Here is a 21,085-nt window from a genome sequence, read left to right as displayed (position 1 = left end):
AGAAGTATAAACCGGTCTTAATGAGCTTTGAACCATCACCTTTGTGCCCAACAGGAGGATTGTTCCTTTAGTTAGTTACTATACTTTTTGGATAATATTTTGGTATAGGCATCAGCTAAATGATTAATCCCTGTGATTTTCCTTGATTGTCTGGCTTTCAACAAAACTTGCTGTTGAGAATAATTTGAAGAGATGCTATATAACACCCCCCACACATTTTGTTCTCTTGGTTCTGGTTTGAAGTGTGTCTGCTTTGCACATGCAGGTGGGATCACAAAGGAGCAGTTTAACTCCCATCAGCAACAGCTGGTTCAGATGCACAAACAGTTGCAGCAACAAGTACTCCAGCAGAACTCAACAGCACCAGAACCTCTCACACACCCGCCTGTTAGTACACCACTCGGCCTATATCTCTGTCTTATTATATTGTAATTATAAATTTACACTCATTAAAAGCTTTCCCTCGTTTTTTTTTTTAAGTATTAATTTTTAAACCTGTTTAACATCTTGGACATTCACTGCATAATAATCCAGTCATATAAGTAGCTCAAGTAGAGCTTGAACTGGTCAACCTATGGGGGCCCCACAATTTGACTGATGTATGAAAATGTTTCTTCCACAGAACACAGTCTTGTCTGACTGCATGTCTAAGACTCTTGACTCGGCAAGTGCACACTTTGCTGCCTCTGCTGTAGTTAACTCTCCCAACAATGAAAACGGGCCCCAGATTTCTTGTGTCAATGGCATCCTTCCCAATTCAGGCAAGTGTGACTTCTCCAAGTAAACAGCTTATAGTTTGGTCCAAATATAACTTATGTTTGTGGGTTCAAGGGAGCATACATAGTCAAAAATGTATAGCTTGAATGCATTATCACTTTAAATAAAGGTGTCTGCCAAATAAATTGCATATGGAAATACAAGTCCTCTGTTTGGGGAATCATAAGACTGCTTGGCAAAACTGTTATTGAGACTTGGATGACAAATCGGTCTTCTATCGAGGGGTTAATTGAAACAAAGGAATATGATTGATTATTTGACTTAAAAATTTGTCTCCTGCAGGAAGCTTTAAACCAGCCAAATTAAACCGTTCTGCACAGAGTGGAGTTGGTGGTGATTCAAGCTCTTTAATATGGACATCAAGCAGATCCAACCCGCAGTCTCTGCCTCATGGCAATGGGCACATGAGCGCAGTGTCTCTGGCCCACACGCACCACAATGCACGCCCATGCGCCCCCTCAGCCTTAAAGCTGGCCAGTGTTGCTAGCAGTCTGGACAGGGTACCCAAAGTCACCCCCACCAGTGCCATCGACAGCATTGCCAGGTCTGAGCCCTGACATCCCAGCATACATTCACATCGAAGAGGACTAAAGAATTTGACCTATAAGCAATTTTTCAGAATAAGAAATATCTGAAATATTTCACTGCCGTGACACTTTGATTATTATTTTAATGGAGGCTTCCATTTTTTTTTAAGCAAATAAATAAATACTTAAAAGGATGGTCTTAAAGGGATAGTTCACCCCAAAATGAATATTGTCACAATTTTCTCACCCTCATGTCATTCCAAACTTTCTTCAGTGGAGCACAAAATTAGAAGAAATGAAAGTGGATTGGGACCAGGGATTGTCAAGCTCTAAAACGTACAAAAAAAGAATAATAAATGTAGTCCATATGACTTGTATAATAATATTCCATGTCTTCTGAAGCTATATGATGGCTTTATGTGAGGAACTTACTGAAATTTAAGTCAGTACTCACTGAAAAACCTGCCTTGAAAATCTTGACAGCTTTACAACCATGGTAACATTTCACTTTGATTGCATGGAAACAATCAGCTTGGACATTGTCAAAGATGATGATGATACTTATGATGGTGAGGCTGCAAAGCATATGCCAAGTGAAGCTCCATATCAAGGCTTGTATTGTTTTCAGAGTATCACGTGAAAGATGGCAAACAAAGCCTGGCATTCATAGATATGAAAACTGGTTTGGAACTACCTTAGGGTGTCAGATGACAGAATTTGTTTGGTCTTTTTGTAAACTATTTCTTAAATAATTTGTATGTATTTATTCTAAGGCATGTGCGCTTGCTCATGAAATGTGTGACTACTAAGTGTTATAATAATACTGTCTCTATTGCTTTTCATTTGCAGGGAGAACCACGAACCAGAGAGGCTGGCTCTCAATGGCTTATCAGAGACCACAGTGGCCATGGAGGTCACATAACCCAAACATAAACTCACAGACTTGAGTGCTGAGCTATGCGCTTCAACACTGACATCTACCCAAAAGCAGCATATCAAAATATTAAGATAAACTTGTCAATATAATAAGTGTACATTTTGTAAATTGGGAATTATCACTACCTTGTAAAATAGTATATTTGTATTGTTAGTCTGTCATTTCTGTTATTTGAAATTAGATTTTTTTTTATCATCATGCTTTTGCACTTTGAAATGCAAGCAAGACAAGTGCATCAGTTCATGTTGGATCATGAGCATGAATATAGGTCCTGCGTCACTTGTTTTAACTATTTATTTTGCAATGTTTACATTTTTGTATCTCGTACAAATAAATCAAATTTTGTGACCGCAAAATGCAGACATAGCTAGTATACCATGCTTTTGTGCTTTTCTTCTTTATAGAAAGGAGAAAGCTCAGTTTGATTTCACATATGAAGAAAATTGTAATTGCAGATGTGATTATCTTCCCCTCTTGAGATGTCTGCTTTTTTTCTTTAATGGTTTATTTTCTTTCCTTCCTCCTCGTTTCACCAAGAAAAGAATGTTATTCTGGAGACCAGCGGCCTCCATCTGAATGTACGTGTTCAAAGCAGAAGACGTTCAATCTGACAACCCTCAATCTGGTGTAACACTAGACATTCAAACTAGTTTATCAATCATTAATTTCCTGCTGTGAAACGAGGCTTAGTCAGGTTTTGAACTGGAAGTATTCTCAAAGTCTACAGGTCACAAATACTGTCAACCATCTTGCTTATGAATGCTGAAATTGATACATCTCAGTCCAGTGTCTTCAAATAAATTTCCCCATTTTAATGAGTAAATGTATTGCCACAGCTGCCAATGTGTGGTGGGCTTGATTGACTCATTCATTTGCGGTTGCCCATTATCTCAAAATGTAACAACTAATTTTTAGTTTAGACATCTCAGCCATACATGATGTCCTTAAGGCAAGTAAGGGAGATAAATGTGAGGTATTGACTGATAAATACATTGAATGAACTACTCAATAGATCTGTAAAAGCCATTTTATACAGGATGTGATGTTATTTCCCATCCATTATAGAGGGAACCTTTAACTCATTCTGTGATGTCAACATTTAATGTGAAGCTACCTCAATCTTTTTTTTTTTTTCATCATGCTGTCGGAGGGTCTCTGGTTACAATGCGGCCAGTCACCGCTGTTTGGGTCGGTTACATTTTTAGAGAAATGCACATCACGCTACTGATGTTACTATGTGAGTGTGTCCATCCTCAAAATCAATGTCAAACCTACTATTAATTTCTTTAGGGGTAAAGGCATCTGAAAAGTGAGCTCAGCTGTTTCTTCAGAATCGGACCACAATTGTTCAATTTATCAGGTAGAATACACAAATTGAAATAATGCAAAGTTTCTGCACCAGTATTCACCTATGGAAGAAACCTAAACAAACTTTAATGAGTCATTTCAGTTCTTTTGTACTGAAAGATGTTGATGCTCTGATTTACCAAGCTGCATTGTCCAAATAACCCATTTAATTAAATGCAATGCACAATAAATACAATTGTATATATAACAGATGTCTGAGAAGCTGTATATAATAGGACTCCACTCAAGGACATGAAAAAAAAAAATGTGTAAATGGGAGTTTATTACATATCTTCAGACAAAACACAGAAGCCTAAAGATTAAGATTTTATTTGTCTTTTCATTGACAGGTTATATACAAATAAGCAAATATAGAGGCTATATGGTATAAAAATAGTCAAATTTTAAATCTGTGATTTTAGCTTTTCTAGTTTTGTATTTGTACAAAAACAAAGCGCTGTGTACTGACTATTTATGCTCAATTCAAGGTAGTGCTGCAACATCCAAATTACACACATTTGCTATTATCTTTCAACAGTGTCAATAATAAATACAGTAGATGTTGCAGATATTAAATGCAACATATGTTGTAACAGAAAATGTTTTAGACTGTTTAGAGATGTGAAAATGGTCAGTTACATATTTCATTACCCATTCTGACTTAACATACAATTTATATCATTACGTCTTTGGTGTGCAATATTACGATGACTAATATTTAAACTAGTTTTTCAAAGCAAACACAAATATATCACATCTTTTTCTTTGTGCAGAAAAGAAAACGTGAAAAATTTAATTTTCCCATTTAAGATTTGAAAAAGAATGGAAAGCAAACAGCTATAAAGGAAAAGCATTTTACTGCAATGAAGAGTTTAAATGCTGCAATTGTATCAAAGACACCTGTGTGTATTTCTCCTCCCTCTCTTTTTGTATGCTCGCTGACATGCTTTATCCTCAGGGCTCGCAGATCAAGGTCTCCACGACAAACTTGTTTTCAAAATGCCGGATCTTAAGGCAGTTGAGAGCCTCACGCTTCTGCATACCTACAGTGGAGCAGAATATGGTTTCAGAAGTTTGAACGTATGCAGCTATGATGTTTAACCTCTTCCATTACAACCCGATTGTGTCTGTGGGGTTTTTGGTACGTTAATATATGTTAACACATTTCAAATCCACTTGGTAATCTTGAGAATAGAAAATTACGTGTTTATGGAGTGACATAAACACAGCTTACTGTGAACATAGTCCGATCAATGTGTTTGTGTGTGTAATTGTACATTTACCAACTATGGTGTCTCTGCGCTGGAGTCTGTACATGTTTTTGCCTTTGCACAGGTTATTGATGAAATAGCCCAGCTGAGTGCTGCTTTCCAGCTTCTCTGTAACCATCATCTCTTCATGCATCAGGTACGACTGAGGAAGATACGTTCCTGCCTGCAAATCACACACACAAAGGCAAAAGATAAACCTCCTTAAAAGTCCTTTCACAAATCAGAACCACTTAATCACATGTAAAACACAATCGTTTCGTTCTCCTCGCACTATTGTAGCTGCATACCATGACGTTAACCAGAAACTCTGAAAGGTCCTTGGGTGGCATGACGATAGAGGTGTTCAGAGCAATGATGTAGCACTTGTTCAGATTCAGGTCGAGATAAGCAGTCAGCCTCTGATAGCACAGAATGAAACACAAAGTTATTTGCCAGGAAATAGACAGCTACTAACACTATATTATATACGTATAGATTACATTATGCTAAGACTATATTACTATAAGACTATAATGATATTTTCAGAAACGAGGATGTAAGCAAATATCTTTCAAGGGAAGGTCCAAATTTTAAGAATCAGTCATTGAAAAACCCATTTTGAATACTATCAGATGTCACGGACCCCTTAACACATTTGAACTCCAGCTTCAAGTGTTTTCCTGTTACAAGCACTTTTGTGTAATCAGCATAACATATTAATCAAGTTTACTTGAAATTACTTATCCAAAAATGGTTTGTAACATGGAAAATTGGATTTTCAAAGAGTTGATGCTTATTTTGTCTGAAAAGATTAGCAATCTAATTCTGTTGTGACACAGTACGTTTACATGCACTTTAAAAAGTTCAATTTCAGTCACACAAATACAATAATTTGTCTTTTTAAATGCAGTGGTGAATTTTCAGGTCCAGCAAAGCCTTCTCTGCTGGCCTAACATGCCTAATAAATAAATATTTTCATCAACAGACATCCAGTTATTGAACTGATTGAAGAGTCAGTTTGAAAGAGCACAAAGATGAAACTTTGTCTGGACAAATGTCAGGGAAGCGTGCATGTGCATTTAAAGAAGATCTTCAAAAAGAGTCACAGACAGAGCCTAGTAAAGTGAGGTGTGAGATTTGTGGAGCTCGCTTTTCCATCGCCCATGGAGGCCGCACATACATCGTGCTGCATGTTCATACAAGAAAGCATGTGGATGCTTCTAAAAGTAGAAGTCCAAGTGTCAGAGATTGTTTTGTGAAGCAAAGTTCAGAATCTGACAAGGTGCATGCAAGTGAAGGACTTTTTGCTTATTATTCTGTTGTGCACAGCCATAGCTTTGCACATTCATTCACCTGAGAAATGTCTTGCAGGCCAGGCTGGAGGAATCATTCATACCCTCTGATATTAAAAAGCAGTTGGATGCCCTGGTTGAAGTTGGTGACATGCGAGCAGATAATTTATTTTGTGCACTGAGAATCTTTTATTCAGCATCGGTGGATTACCTCCAAAATTGCAGCCGCTCATTGGAGAACACAGAAAAACTTGAGTGGGCCTTAATGAGAGACATCCCAGAGTGGAAAGACATTCAGAGCAGCCTCGAACACTTCTGCACCATGATCCCCTCTCTCAGTTTGATTGACGAAACCATGCTCTTTGATGAGTGGGCTTAAGCAAAAAAACATTGTCACTCGTCGCACTGAGTGGAGCATGAACAAGACGATGACAGATGTTTTTCATGAGCTGGAGTACAAGACCATCAACTTCAGAGTCTTGGCCAAGGTTGTGGAGATTGTTTTATGCCTGCCTGGGACATCTGCATCTATGGAGCGTGTGTTCTCATTAATAAACGCAGCATGGTCATCGGATAAATCTGAACTCAGTGTAACAGTCATGAAGGCAATGCTTTTCGTAAGTCTTAATTTTGGACTGCTCTGCATTTTACGATGAACCTTTGCGCACACTGAGAAAAACTGCTGCCAGTGAAAAGTACAAGGTGACAAGGTGGATGCACCCTCTACTTCGCATTGATCTGCGCCTAGGTAAGGATACGTCAAATTCATTTTTGCTGGGAGGGTGCTGTCCCGTTTTCCACAAGTAAGAATCTGGTCACCCTAGCTTAAAGTGATGTACAGTACATAATTTGAAATCAAAGAGTGTGAGATCTATAGTTGATCTATACATGACACTTTTAAAATTATATATAAATGCTTTAGTCCGACTGAAATCGTACCAGTGCGTTGTTTGCGAAATTGGACTAAGAGATCTTGATAACGTGATTAATTGGACTATCATTAGCATCGTCGTTGTGCACAAGACACACAAGGTGCACAAGATGATGCGAGACTAGGGTTGACAACCCTCCAGTATTTAAGCAAACAGAATTGCGATTTGTATTAAATCAATTCAGGATGCAGCTTGTCACATATTTTAGCTCTCAAACGGCTGAGAATGTTTTGGTATTTGTTTTTTATATGCCTCTTCCTAGTTTGAAGAAAAAAGTCGAGAATTACTCGATTACTTCAAATCTCATGTAAATCTCATCTCATGCACTGGTTTCTTGCTTTGTCTGATTTTTAAAATTAGCTTATTGTTATGAGCTTATTGGTGTGCACGTAAATGGGATGAATGACAACTTGTGCCTGTCTTCTGTCACATTTTCAGTCGAAAACAGAAGTATTAAAACAGCAGCTTGTTGTCAATAATATGACATTTGAGTATATGACAATTGTTTCCCACCCTTGTGATTCCTGTGAAAGTACATAAAGTCACAATAAAACACCAGTAAACACACTTATTCATGACATGGCATTATGTTCCATTACATTTGTCAGAGCTCGTTCTGAAAGAGATGAACTCTCTTAATGCAAAACAATACAGGTTTATTTAAATTCTTAATGTCTTAGTACATTAAGTAACTTAAACCTTTTCCATGTTTTAGAATGTCTCTTCAATCAAGTCATTGAATTGCAAATTAAAATGTATTGTATTTAAGTGGTAGAAAACTGGCAACCCACGTGTTTTTATCTTTGCATATTTTTTGTCCTTCCTTCAAATATTCTATTACGCATTGAGTCATGTATACTTGGACAGACATATAATGACTAGCATGTAAACGTACTGATTGCTTGATTGAATTGTAGGCACGATATGAAGATCAGACATCGGATGGGAAATGGTCATGTAAAACTGAATTAAAAAAAACTGTTTGTGTAAGAAAACTTGAGTAAAATTTATAAGTGGACTTTTGGGAAACATTTAACTAGCATGTGAATGGCCCCTTTAAATTAGCAAGCTAATCCAGTCAAATAACTTTAAGGGGCAGAGAAAACAAGCAGATAGCCACGAATGTATGTATATTTTAACCCAACAGACATCTGATTTGTGTGTGTCTGCTTGTATTTCCACACCATGTTGAAGTCATGCACGATGTTTGCCGGATCGCTGTCTCCGAACTCAGGGACTGGGACTGTGATGAGTTCTACGTCATCATCCTCCAAAATGCGCACATTCTCCTCAATCAACTTCTGTGCTGTCCCCACCTCCTTATCCATCTCATAGTCTTCCTCAACGTACTTCATCCCACAAACAAAAACCCGCCCCTCCTGTAGGGTTAAAAATAGACATTGCATGAACACAAGCATGTTTATGAACTGTTGGTCCTTTTCCCTCTTCTCAATGGTCCATCAAAATCTATGCATTTCAAAGTGAAATCAATGATGTGCTTATTGCGTAGGCTAAAGACTCACAAATGGAGAAGCATGTGTCATGTTTCTGGAGAAAAAAAAAGGGACTAAAATAACACAGTATGATTTCCAGGAACAGAACTATAACTTGACTCATGGCATGATTTTTTTTCTTGAAAGCTTTCAAACATTTGGTGGAAAGATGCTTTTTCCTGTTTTACATGAGCCACACTGGCAGTATGACTATTGAAATTGATTAAAATAAAGATCAAAACAGTAATGCATGATTAGATGTTTGAGCATGTTAGACGTTATCAAGTTTTGCTTTTGACACTGCCATGGCACACAATAATTACTCACCTCTAGCACATAGTACCTATACAGGTAAGCTCCTCCCACTACAACACCAGAAAGTACAAGAGCCAATCCCAGACAAAAGCACCAGCACCACACCTTTGATTGCTGATGCACAAAAGCTGCAGCCTCAGGATCCTAGAGGAACAATGACAGAAATTATGATTTCTTCCCACAAAGATGTGAAATTAAATTGATAGTTTTGTGGCTTTTTTAGTCCATGTAGTCCATTTAAGGTAATCTATGTGCTAGTGTAATAAAATATTGACAAAATTTGCTTTCAGCAGATGTGGGTGTTTCTTGAACTTAACTTTTAGCACTGTGGATTATAGAAAGTATTGTTAAAAATGTTTTCACTCTCTCACTAGTTTATTTAATTGTCCACTAACCATGTCCTATAGTGTATGTATGTGCATCAGAGGAGGTTAATTTCCCACCACATCTCAAATTCTGTGTTGTGTTTAGAATTCTGTGGTGGAAATAACCATTTTGGAAATTGAATTTTTAACTTTTATAAAACAAAATGGCTAGGCTAATTTCATTGCTAAAATTGTATGTATCTCAAATACACACAATTCCATAATCTTAACACTTTTTGAATACATTTGGCACAATTACAGCTTTACTGGAAATTACACCCAATAAAAGTATTCTGCAGGCAGTATATGTACCTTGATTTTTCTTCAAACAACACTTGAGACGTATTTAATCTCAAGCATACTCTTCAGTGAAACTGTAATTCACTTTGGCTAGTTAACAAGTACACTAGCCTAACTTTTGAAAATATTTATTTATGGGTAAAATTGTCTGGTGTGGTGGCAATGACGCCACAACTGTGGGACACTTTTTAAATACTTTTCATACAATAAATATTTAAATGGTTTATCTTTATTTTACTTTTTGTTTAGATTATGGGACATGAAAGTGCTCAAAGTTGAAGAAGCAACAATATAAGCATTTAAAATGTAAAGACTGCAGTCTCTAAAAGACTGTGTTTTATATTGAGGTCAATTTTGAAAAGAAAATCAGATTCTAGCTGAAGTAAAATGTTAAACAGGAACTGAATTTACCGGAAGAATTCATCTTTATAATATGTTTAAAACAGGAAGACTGGCTACAACACATCTGTCTTGAGAAGAATGAACAGAGAGAAACAATGTTTTGTTTGTTTGTGAGCCACAAAAGAGAATAAGTCACCCGCAAATAAACAAAGCTTGAAATACAAGAACTTTACATAACCAGAAGATAAAATATGAATATTATTTGATGGAGACAGATACAGATTTCCCATATTTAATCCAATCTCAGATATTAAGGACTGCCTGTACTGTGAAAAGGCAACAAGTCGGAACAGAACCTGACCTTCAGAAACCCAGCTGCACCACATTATATATTAACACAGAGACACTGGGTTCAGACAAATTCTATTTATACAGACAGAAATAGCTGAAGAACAAGTGCGACAAATGTGAGAAGAAAAAAAAAAAAAAAAAAGAGCACAAAAAAAGCAAGTGTCTCTTGCTTTTTATATTTGCCTTTTACGACACATGACAAGCTCTCACTGATATACAAAATCAGCCAAAACATTAAAAAGGCACCATTCTGAGTAAATTCTAGAGACTCTTGTGTGTGAAAATCCCAGGAGATCAGCAGTTACAGAAATACTCAAACCAAGCCATCTGGCACCAACAATCATCCATGTGATTATCTAATCAGCCAATCGTGTTACAACAGTGCAGTGCATAAAATCACACAGATCCGGACCAGGAGCTTAAGTTAATGTTCACATCAACCATCAGAATGGGGAATTTCGACTGTGACATGATTGTTGATGCCAGAAGTGCTGGTTTAAATATTTCTGTAACTGCTGATCTCGTAGGATTTTCTCACACACAACAGTCTCTAGAAATACTCAGAATGGGGCCAAAAACAAAAATCATCCTGCCAGTGGCAAAGTTATGTGGGTTTGAAACATGAAAACACACAGTACACCCCTATACTTGTGAGGATCTCCCACTCTGCTGATACCAACACTACCACTTCCTCTTACAGAACTTACACCCCTCGCCGCAAACTATGTATACCATGGTAGCTACATTTTGTGAGTTTATATATACAGATAAGTAAAAGTAAATTGTCCGTCTTTGACAAGCTTTGGGCTGTCAGCCATTTTACAACAATGTTTTGGGACACTGAACCGATCAAAGTCTTTCCTGATACACAAACTTCAGCTGAAAAAGTCGCACGTTTCATTTCTGCATGTCAGACTCTCTACTTAACTCAAAACATTGAAAGAACATGCTTTAAAACTGTCATGTTCGATTAAAGGACTTCATTAAGATGCGAAAATGCAATTCCATGGAAGTGTTGTATACTTCTCGGTTTATCAGATAACAGCATTACCTGGGCATCGGGAATGAGTGTCTCACTGTCCTTCTTTGGATCCTTTTTGGCGAGAGCCGTGTTAAAAGATACTTTGACCATGATGAAAACTCTTAATCTCGGGCAAGAAGACAGAAGAGGCTCGAGACAGCGCAAACGAAGTGGTTTCGCTTCCTGAGCACTGATCAGCAACACTGTTTTACAGTGTAAACCACTGTTTATGGTTAGTTGATGTGCTGCGGTCTTTCAGCCAGCAGGTGTCGCTGTGCTCTGATTCATGTGCATATGTTTCATACCTCACGCATGCGCACATGAGGGGAACAGTCACGGCGGTGGCAGAGAAACCCACGAAAGAAAAGCTGTTTTCTGCTCTGGATGATATTGACGTTTTATCCAGGTTTGTTTACAAATATTGTGCATGTATAGATGGATATAACCGAGAAGCTATTCATGTGTGATGTTTTGAGCTGGGGATAAACTGCTTGTTCATCAGTGAGATTTCTGAGAATACTTAAATCACTTTACACTACAGCAGTGACTGATTATATCGAGCTTTTCTTTGGCTCTCTTGTTTCTATTGCAGAGAGCTTATGGAGATTCTGGCACTGTCCAGGACACAGAAGCTGCTCCACCCTGGAGAGGATACACAGGTGAGAGAACCAGTGTTTATGCAGACTGAGGCATAAACATCACACAGAAATACAAGTTATCATCAGCCAGGAGTCTATGACCGAGTCTGTCTGACAGAATATATTCAATTAGTGACTGAGGTGATGCTAAAAATGCACTGAAAAAGACTCTACGGTCTTCATGCCAAGACATATAGTCTTTGTTTACATTTCCTTTGGTAAATTTAGATGATCAATTCTGAGAGTTTTGAGGTTGAAGTATCAAGATACATTGCCAGTAATTTTATGTCAATGCTAGAAACATCCAAACAAAAGAATACATTGAGTGCCTCATCTAGTTAACTTCTTCCACTATTACATTTTCATAGTTAGTCTTTAACTCATCATCACAAATGTACTACCAGCTTCAATATTGATCAAATACCAGTAAGCCTTTTAAACTGAGCGAGATTTAAATAATTACGTTCTTGGACTTAATCAGTTGATTACATTCCAAAACACTTCATTTTAGTCATTGGAAAATTAGTCATTAAAGGTTGCACAATTAGAAGGTAATGAACTGCCCTGCAGTGACTGTATGCTTATTTTGTGAGCAGATTTTGGAGCTGTTAGTGCAGAGAGATAAAGAGTTTCAGGAGCTGTTGCAGACAGCAGTGGAGCAGGGAAGAGTGCACGAAGAGATGCAGACACTGGAGAAGGAAGTTGAGAAGAGAGACAGTGATATCCAGCAGCTCCAGAAACAACTCAAAGAGTCGGAGCATATACTGGTGAGTCACCATGACTGTGAATCACATTACTGTAATTAAGTAGTTTTTCCGAGGAATGGTACTTTTTAAATTAGTTAAAAATTTTTATAATTTTGAGTACATTTTAAGCACTTTAACTGTACTTTTAATGCGCTATCACACCATCTATGTTCGCTACTTCCCATTCTTGATTTTATTTTTATCCATCAACTTGATTGGCTAGGGAGAGTCTCGTGACTCCCGTCTAATCAAATCACACATAAAAAATTGAACGGCAATTGAAGATCAGGCGCCAACTGTTATGGATATGAGGGATACCTCAAACACATTTCAAAACCTGAACATCACAGCAGTACCTGAAAGGGCTTTTCGCTGTGAAAAAGTCCAACTGCTTGATCGTGTCATGTGAGTTTAACTTGCTTAAGCCAGATATCAGCATTAATCCTGCCTCTAATTTGAAGAAACATATCAAGGTAAATTTCATATTTCTGCGTGCTGTTTGATTGACAGGTGGCTAATATTTGTGCGCTAAAATTTCAACATTTTGGCATCCATTCACTTATATGGACCTACAGAGCTGAAATATTTAACAAACTTAATTTGTGTTCTGCTGAAGAAAGAAAGTCATACACATCCAAGATGGCATAAGGGTGACTAAATAATAAGAGAATTTAAAATTTTGTGTAAATTATTCCTTTAAAGCCCAATGTGGCCCCTGTACCAAACAACTCCTCTACTGCCTCTATTTTGCGGGACGACCGCCACGTGACCCTGCTTTTTTAGTGTTGTTTTTTGCATTCCTTGCATTGTTTTGAACATGTTTTATGTGCAACAAGAACTCTCTCAGTCTGCATTAAGGGACATTTAGACCCTGCACATAAACTGATTTTTAATGTATTTGTTTTATACATTATGATAAAAATCTGATTAATATAGTGCTTGCAGTATCATAGATAAGTGATGTATTTTAAAAGTTGGCAGTCACAAACACCTATAAAATACATATATACATTTTATTCTTTCTTGCAAACAGCCATGAAAGGGAATGTCAATTATGGTACGTGTGCTACATTTATAAATTGCAGCATAGAGTTTTTATTATAAAGGAGCATAGATTTCACAACTCAGCACTCAATACTCACTACTCATGAGTACTTTTAAATGAGCTTCTCTTTTCATCTTACTTGAGTAGTTTTTAGGACAGGTACTTTTACTCTACTCCAGCAAAAACATTTTAAGAAGTAACAGTACTTTTACTTGAGTGTTATTTTTCACTACTCTTTCCACCCCTGCCAATAATAAACTAGTACATTCAATAACAATGAAATGCCTGCTATCATACAGATTTTTTTCAGCACTCAGCTAACCAAAATATGTCATCACTTTTTGATGGAATTTTTATGCAGCTTTAAACATTGCTACACAATAGAGCTGTTCAGTTTGTAGTTGTAACAGGGTTAAAATTGGGAAGGAGGATGCGGGAACAGGCTGAACAGTCAAAGTAATATTTTAATGAGAAATTAAAACATAAACACACACATCTCTCCCAAACTGCCGCATCCGGCTTTATACCTTTCCTCGGCTGATTTGCCCGATTGGGGGCCGGGCGTGTTTAGTCACTGCTGGCCCCGCCCTCATAATAGTCATAAATTGAAAAACCTCATAGGAAAATCCCAAGGGAACCCATGGTGAATTAGAATTCCAGGTTCGCCTACTAATTGACATCATGTCTGAACAGCTCTATAGAGTTAGGATTCAACTCTTCATTGATTATAACTGTTTTGCAAACAATTGCAGAAATAAAGTTTTATCATCAGCTATAACTCCTGCATGCTGTGCTGTTAAGAAACTTATCTGATTTGATCAAGTTTAAAGGAAATTGATCCTTTGCCATCACAAAAATGCCAGAGAAGAACACTGCAAATGTATTTTTATTGCTTTGAACAATGTTTAATACTATATTTGTGATCAAATCATTACTTTGAACTAAAAATAAACATTGTCATTCCATCTTCAGGCCACTGCTGTCTACCAAGCCAAAGAGAAACTGAAGTCTATTGAAAAGGCCAGAAAAGGTATTAAAATCCTGTTTGAGTAATCTATAGATGTGATACAGTCATTAGACAGATGTGTGCCATTGGATAATTTTTACAGTCATCGGTGAAATATTGTTACATATTGACTTGCCACAGTATCACAAAGACAGTTAAAAATGTATTATGTTGCCATCTTGTTTTAACTCTTTCTTCTTTTTGCACATTCAATGTTTTTCTCTTCATTAGGGAGTATTTCTTCAGAGGAGATTATCAAGTATGCTCACAGGATTAGTGCTAGTAATGCAGTTTGTGCTCCTCTTAACTGGGTCCCAGGTAACCATAGTGCTATTTATATCATCCTGCAGTTCTCTATTCATCATGGTTTGGTCTCTAACTGACTGTTTTGTGTAGCATTTCCCAAACAATTTAACATTTCTCAGTTCAGCATGTTATGTTGGTTGCATTTTTAAATGCTTATGAGTGTGTGTGTGTGGTGTGTGTGTGTGTGTGTGTGTGTGTGTGTGTGTGTGTGTGTGTGTGTAGGTGACCCGCGCAGGCCATACCCCACTGATCTGGAAATGCGCAGTGGAATGCTGGGTCACATGAGCAACATGTCCACCAATGGAGTGAACGGACACCTGCCCGGAGATGCATTGGCTGCAGGAAGATTACCAGGCAGGTTCACTCTTTTGTTTAGTGTGTATGCACATGTCTTTTGAGCAAGTTTTGCCTCCTTGTTCACACTGATTTGTTAGTGTAACTTTTTGTGCTGGTGAGTTGTTCTTGAAGAACAACTTTGTACACTTGAGGTTTTTTGTTTTGGAAATGACTGGTTATCCTTTGTGTTTCTCTCCCTTTTAGATGTGCTAACCCCACAGTATCCATGGCAGTCCACCGATGTTTCCATGGGGATTCTGCCTCCTCACCATGGCAACGATTTTGGCCTTGAGCCACCTGGTCATAACAAGGAAAATGAAGATGATGTTGAGGCCATGTCAACAGATTCTTCCAGCAGCAGCAGTGACTCAGACTGAGTGTGTGTGGTGTGTGCGTGTGCGCGCATCCAAGATGTGCGGGCAGTTACCAGAGTAATAGTCTGGAAAAAGTCAGATGTCTTCATCATTTTATCTCCAGAAGATGGCATCGTCTACACCAAACTGCACCTGTCGTTCATTCTCTGCAAGTTTTATTGGGTTGGATATGAAATATCAATATGATTATAACTGTTATAACCATTTTCAAGAAGCCTACAGTCATCATTGGTTTGTGTTATTCTAAAGTCCCACTGGCTTCATAAATGTCACTGATGTTTCCTTATCGTGTGGAGTGTGAAAGGCTGATTTGCATATATTTGCAATCTAGTGGAACGTATGTTGAAATGAGCCAAATTTGTGGTTTACATGGCTGGAATATAAATAGTAATGTAAATACCTTTTCACTTACAGACTATGTAAATAAAACTTTTTTTTATGATGGTTAGCTTTTTTTTTAATTTAAATTCCTGTTTTGAGCTAACCGATGGTAGTGTGCTCTTTTAAATAGTTTTTCTCTCAGGAATAAAAGTGAAAGGAAGTAGGAATGTGTTTGTTGAAGTGACCCTTTGAGTTCAGTTTCCATTAGAGTGACCTCTGACATCTACAGTGACTGTTTGTGCTCAGTTCAAGGGCTTTGCTCATGGGAGTCAGTATGAAACAGAATAGACTGTAACCTTAGATTTATTCATATTGGGCTTTTAAAAAAATATTTATAGAACACAATGTAGAGAGGCTTTATTAAAGGTGCACTCTAATTTTTTCCACATTACAAAAGTTTTTGAAACACATGTATAAAATTATGACTGATCACATGAGATGAGGGCTCTAGTCATACCAGTAACCTTATAAAAGCGGTTTTATTTTACATGGGGCAGGGGCACTCTCATGTTGGCTGGCATTTTAGAATCAAATGTCAAGCTGAATACTACTTGATTAATCTCACTATCCGCCTTGTTATTGGACACTGTCATTCTTGGATTAAAATAATCATGCCTGATTGTGAATTTCTACAATGTAACGGAAAACTATTTATTTTGATTTATGCTCTATCCACACCACTAGGTGTCACTAAGTCCATGATGACAAAAAGTGCACCTTTAAGTACTTGAATATGCCTGAACTCAAGCATATTGCTGTTTTATATCCTTACCTTTAGCACTGCAGAAATCACAATCAAAAGGGATCACTAAACTTCTGAATCAGTTCTGGGCTCTTCCTCATTATATTGTACATAGGGTAGCGTGTTCCCAGCCAGTGCCAGATTGCCATTTCATGCATTTCCTACTTTTATCCACACATTAGATTTTACATATTAAATTTACCTCAATTTGGAATACAGTTATTTTATTAAGTTCTTACACATTATCCCCCTGCTTTGAGCTTATTGGTTCCAAATGTTTAGATTTTTAAGCATTATTAGGCAAGATTTCATGCTGGATTCACGGGTGGATGACCTGGTGATGCTCAAGATTGGATACCAGATGGCACATTGAGCACTACTTGGACACCATAGTACAACCAGTCGAACACCTACTCTTGTGTTACCATAAGGCACCATAACTCACATTGGATGATGTCAATGCCTGTAATATATATACATTTTCATAAATATATCATCTGAGTCATGTTTCAGTTTTATTATAAGTCAAACTCAGTCAAAATAATTTGTTGCATCATGTTGATTATCACAAAATAATAAAAATAATTCTTAGAGGTTAGAGTATATATATCTTGGAATTATATTCTTATTATACAAAGAACTCCAGACAATATGAGTTGTGGAAAATCTGATGTGATCTAGGAGCTTAATACAGCTTTATACCATTCGTGCCATTGAAATGATGGTATGTCCCTCACAGCTGTCATTATTAAAAATCAAAGATGATGCTAGTGTGATTAAGGTCTATGTAAGCAGTGGCAGGGTGTGGAGTAGGGATGCATACGGTTACCATTTTTAACATTCGGTAGGGTGACCAGATTTCTACTGCTGGAAAATGGGACAACCCCCTCCCAGCAAAAATGAAATTGACTTATACCTAGGCGCAGATGAATGCATCTGTAACTGTTGTCACATTGTACTCTGTAGCAATTTTTCTCTGTGTGCGCATGTCTTTCAAGAGTGCATCATAAAGTGCAGAGCAGTCCAGTCCAAAATTAAGACATACGAAAAGCATTGCCTTCATGACTGTTACACTGAGTTCAGATTTATCCGATGACCATGCTGCGTTTATTAATGAGAACACACGCTCCATAGATGCAGATGTCCCAGGCAGGCATAAAACAATCTCCACAACCTTGGCCAAGACTCTGAAGTTGATGGTCTTGTACTCCAGCTCATGAAAAACATCTGTCATCGTCTTGTTCATGCTCCACTCAGTGCGACGAGTGACAATGTTTTTTTGCTTAAGCCCACTCATCAAAGAGCATGGTTTCGTCAATCAAACTGAGAGAGGGGATCATGGAGCAGAAGTGTTCGAGGCTGCTCTGAATGTCTTTCCACTCTGGGATGTCTCTCATTAAGGCCCACTCAAGTTTTTCTGTGTTCTCCAATGAGCGGCTGCAATTTTGGAGGTAATCCACCGATGCTGAATAAAAGATTCTCAGTGCACAAAATAAATTATCTGCTCGCATGTCACCAACTTCAACCAGGGCATCCAACTGCTTTTTAATATCAGAAGGTATGAATGATTTCTGCAGCTTGGCCAGCAAGACCTTCCTCAGGTCATGAATGTGCAAAGCCACTTCTGTGGCTAATATGTGGTCTTGCTCTACTATCTCCAGTGTACAGTTAAAAGTGGCTGTTTGCTTGAGCGCAAAGCCAATCCAAAGTTTAGTGCAAGGATCGCTGAAAATGTCTTTAGAAACTTGTGGCATGAAAGTATGTACGCAAACCATTGAAAATGTGTAGTATTCTTTCAAGAGCTGTAGAGAGGAAACGTTGTGTTGCCATGCTGCAGTAATTTCTGTTAGACCAGCTGCACAAAAGTGAGTACTTTGCATATGACAGCTTCTGATTTGGAGCGAGCATAAGAAAATTTGGGATAATACAATTTCTTGATCAATTTCGCAATGCAGTCGGCCGACCGAAAACTATGACCTTGCACAACAGAATAAGTAAAAATTCCTTCACTTGCATACACTTTGCTTCACAAAACAATTGTGTGTGGCACACTTACTTTTAGCAGCATCCATGTGCTTTTTTTGAATGGACATGCTACGCGATGTCGTGCGGCCTCCATGGGTGATGGAAAAGCGAGCTCAACAAATCTCACACCTCAATTTACTAGGCTCTGTCTGTGACTCTGACATGCACGTTTCCTTGACATTTTTCCAGCCACAATTTCATCTGTGTGCTCTTTCAAATTGACTCTTCAATCTGTTCACTAAATGGACATCTATTGATAGGGGATTATGATTGGATAGTTTAATCCAATCTTGTACTTCAAATAACACAGTGTGATTTTATTGGTTGTACAAGCCGTATCCTTGGATACCTTTGATTAGAAAACTCACGTGACTGATAAAGCCGATTTTAGAATATGGAACACAATTGTTCAGTCGGGACACTAGAAAAACTGCTTAAATACGACACTGTCCTGAGAAAAACGGGACGTCTGGCCACCCTAACATTCGGTTAACTGTGAGGTTTCATGAAAGGTTAATTTTATTTTTTTCATCAGGATGCAGGAATAAAGAATTTCAACAAAATGTTCAAGGTGGATGCACGCTAGTTTCTCTGGCACATAAGACATTGCTCCAAAAAGGGGTGGTTGCTCCAAACTGCTATTAAAAATATAGGGACTTTCTCTAACATTCACCGTGAGTGGAAGTGACATCCCCTTTTGGAACTGGTGCAACCCCCTTTTGGTGTAACCACGGCCCTTTTAAGTTAACCATTTGAGAAGATTCCTTTGAATTTGGAAGTCCCCGGTCTGCAGCTATAGCCTACCTACTTGCACATCCGTGAGGCAATGAAGTATTATCATGTGTGTGGAGTCACACAGCTGCAGTTAAATAGCCTCTTCAGGGTGCTTTGAATTTTTAATGCATTAAAATCAAATGATTTTGAACTTGTCTAATTAATGTACAAAATATGGATGCCAGATCAAAAGGGGGGAAATCACTTACCGTTAATTACTGTCTCTTCTTACTTACTATGTGAAATACAACTGGGAATCATGTTTAAAGGTGAAACAAACAGTCACAAATTACTCTTCTTCAGAACTCAGCACAAAGAATGAAACACAATGCAGGTGTTTCAAGATGCGTTTAAAAAAAGTATTTGTATCTTTACTTGGTGTCGAAAAATTCACGATCCTGCAAGAGGCAGGAGTGAGATTCAGCGCAATAGTCAAAGAAGGTATGTTATAGATCAGTATGGCTGATCTATAACAGAAATAACAGTGCAAATGCACACAAAAGCATGTTTGAACAGCCTCTAACTCACCCTATCATTGAAAAATGTACCCAAACCCAGCCGGAAAACCTGACGGTTAGTCAGAACTCGTCGAGCTTGCCAGGTTGCAGACCTTTATTGCACGTGTAGAATAGCCGAATAGTGATTTTGATATTTGAGTAGTGCAGTGTCAAACGGTTAAATGAATGTTGAATATCCGTGCACATCCCTAATTTGGAGGTCTAAATTGTAAATATCATCATTTTTGCATCGGGAATACTGTAGGATAAACTTATAGTTATTTGTCACTGACATAATTCCTTCTCAAATTTCATTATCAATGAAACATTGAATGATTGAATGAATGATTAATCGATTATCAAAATAATAGTTAAATGCAACCCTATAGCTAGATAATTACTATGGTTTCCATTTTGTCAGGCACATTCACTCACATGCGTGTGGTATTTCTAGTCCTTATATTGCACAAGCAAACACAGCGGTTTAAAAATTCATGTTTGAGGTTTGACTGTATGTAATTTATGGTGTTAAACAAAAAGTCCAAGTATCGTAGAGTAATGTTTACCAAAGGCCTTATTTTACACATAAATTGAAAAAACATTATAAAACCAGGAAATTCCCAAAGTAACCCATGACGAATATAGCCTTCTGGGTTCGCCTACAAATTGACTTCCCCGTCTGAACACTGCTGTAAGTTGAAATATTCAATATAAATGTACACAGATGAGGTTAGTAAGCAAGCATGTGTTATGCTAAAGTATTTTAACATTTGTGGATTGTTTACGCCCTTTGTAAGTGCCTTACTTGACATGTGATTTAAAAGAGAGCAGAAATTAGAGAAATTAGTCATGAGCACTGAGATCAATGATCATGCATCAAAATTACTTTCTGTGGAATCAACTTTATGCCACAAATGCTTTTGCTAGAGCTTAAATTGTATTGAATCCGGAATATTCTTTAAAATA

The 21,085-nt window shown here is 37.6% G+C and overlaps 3 protein-coding genes across 3 annotated transcripts in view; 2 read left to right on the top strand and 1 right to left on the bottom strand.

The window, feature by feature from the left end:
- LOC127658875 (enhancer of polycomb homolog 2-like) overlaps positions 1-3,688 on the top strand; it is a 31,204-nt gene extending 27,516 nt beyond the window's left edge. Inside the window, exons 11-14 of the mRNA XM_052148415.1 lie at positions 266-387; positions 623-761; positions 1,060-1,321; positions 2,154-3,688. Coding sequence (XP_052004375.1) covers positions 266-387; positions 623-761; positions 1,060-1,321; positions 2,154-2,226 — 596 coding nt within the window. The 3' untranslated portion in view covers positions 2,227-3,688. The remainder of the gene's footprint in view (positions 1-265; positions 388-622; positions 762-1,059; positions 1,322-2,153) is intronic.
- Positions 3,689-3,852: 164 nt separating this feature from the next.
- Positions 3,853-11,500, bottom strand: LOC127658877 (integral membrane protein 2B-like). Its single transcript, XM_052148417.1, has 6 exons — positions 11,280-11,500; positions 8,883-9,014; positions 8,247-8,441; positions 5,147-5,257; positions 4,872-5,022; positions 3,853-4,631 (listed from the first exon to the last, which is right to left on the bottom strand). The coding sequence occupies exons 1-6, from the start codon at positions 11,358-11,360 to the stop codon at positions 4,543-4,545; spliced, it is 759 nt and encodes a 252-aa protein (XP_052004377.1). The 5' UTR covers positions 11,361-11,500; the 3' UTR covers positions 3,853-4,542.
- A 52-nt stretch (positions 11,501-11,552) lies between these two features.
- Positions 11,553-16,500, top strand: LOC127658876 (mediator of RNA polymerase II transcription subunit 4-like). The gene is made up of 7 exons (XM_052148416.1): positions 11,553-11,655; positions 11,842-11,908; positions 12,484-12,654; positions 14,651-14,708; positions 14,916-15,002; positions 15,213-15,344; positions 15,531-16,500. The coding sequence occupies exons 1-7, from the start codon at positions 11,570-11,572 to the stop codon at positions 15,701-15,703; spliced, it is 774 nt and encodes a 257-aa protein (XP_052004376.1). The 5' UTR covers positions 11,553-11,569; the 3' UTR covers positions 15,704-16,500.
- The last annotated feature ends 4,585 nt before the right edge of the window (positions 16,501-21,085 follow it).

Source organism: Xyrauchen texanus, chromosome 18, assembly GCF_025860055.1.
Source record: "Xyrauchen texanus isolate HMW12.3.18 chromosome 18, RBS_HiC_50CHRs, whole genome shotgun sequence".
NCBI classification, from domain to species: domain Eukaryota; kingdom Metazoa; phylum Chordata; class Actinopteri; order Cypriniformes; family Catostomidae; genus Xyrauchen; species Xyrauchen texanus.
The sequence above is the reverse complement of the archived record's forward strand: the minus strand, read 5'-3'. Positions and strand labels throughout refer to the sequence as shown.

Bases quoted from the DNA above. Each gene is read 5' to 3' on its own strand.
- LOC127658877 (XM_052148417.1), bottom strand. From the start codon at position 11,360: ATGGTCAAAGTATCTTTTAACACGGCTCTCGCCAAAAAGGATCCAAAG. The intron at 9,015-11,279 runs GTAATGCTGTTA...TTGTTCCTCTAG, and splicing joins CACTCATTCCCGATGCCCAG to GATCCTGAGGCTGCAGCTTT. The intron at 8,442-8,882 runs GTGAGTAATTAT...TTAACCCTACAG, and splicing joins ATAGGTACTATGTGCTAGAG to GAGGGGCGGGTTTTTGTTTG.
- LOC127658876 (XM_052148416.1), top strand. From the start codon at position 11,570: ATGAGGGGAACAGTCACGGCGGTGGCAGAGAAACCCACGAAAGAAAAG. The intron at 11,656-11,841 runs GTTTGTTTACAA...TTTCTATTGCAG, and splicing joins GATATTGACGTTTTATCCAG to AGAGCTTATGGAGATTCTGG. The intron at 15,003-15,212 runs GTAACCATAGTG...GTGTGTGTGTAG, and splicing joins TCCTCTTAACTGGGTCCCAG to GTGACCCGCGCAGGCCATAC.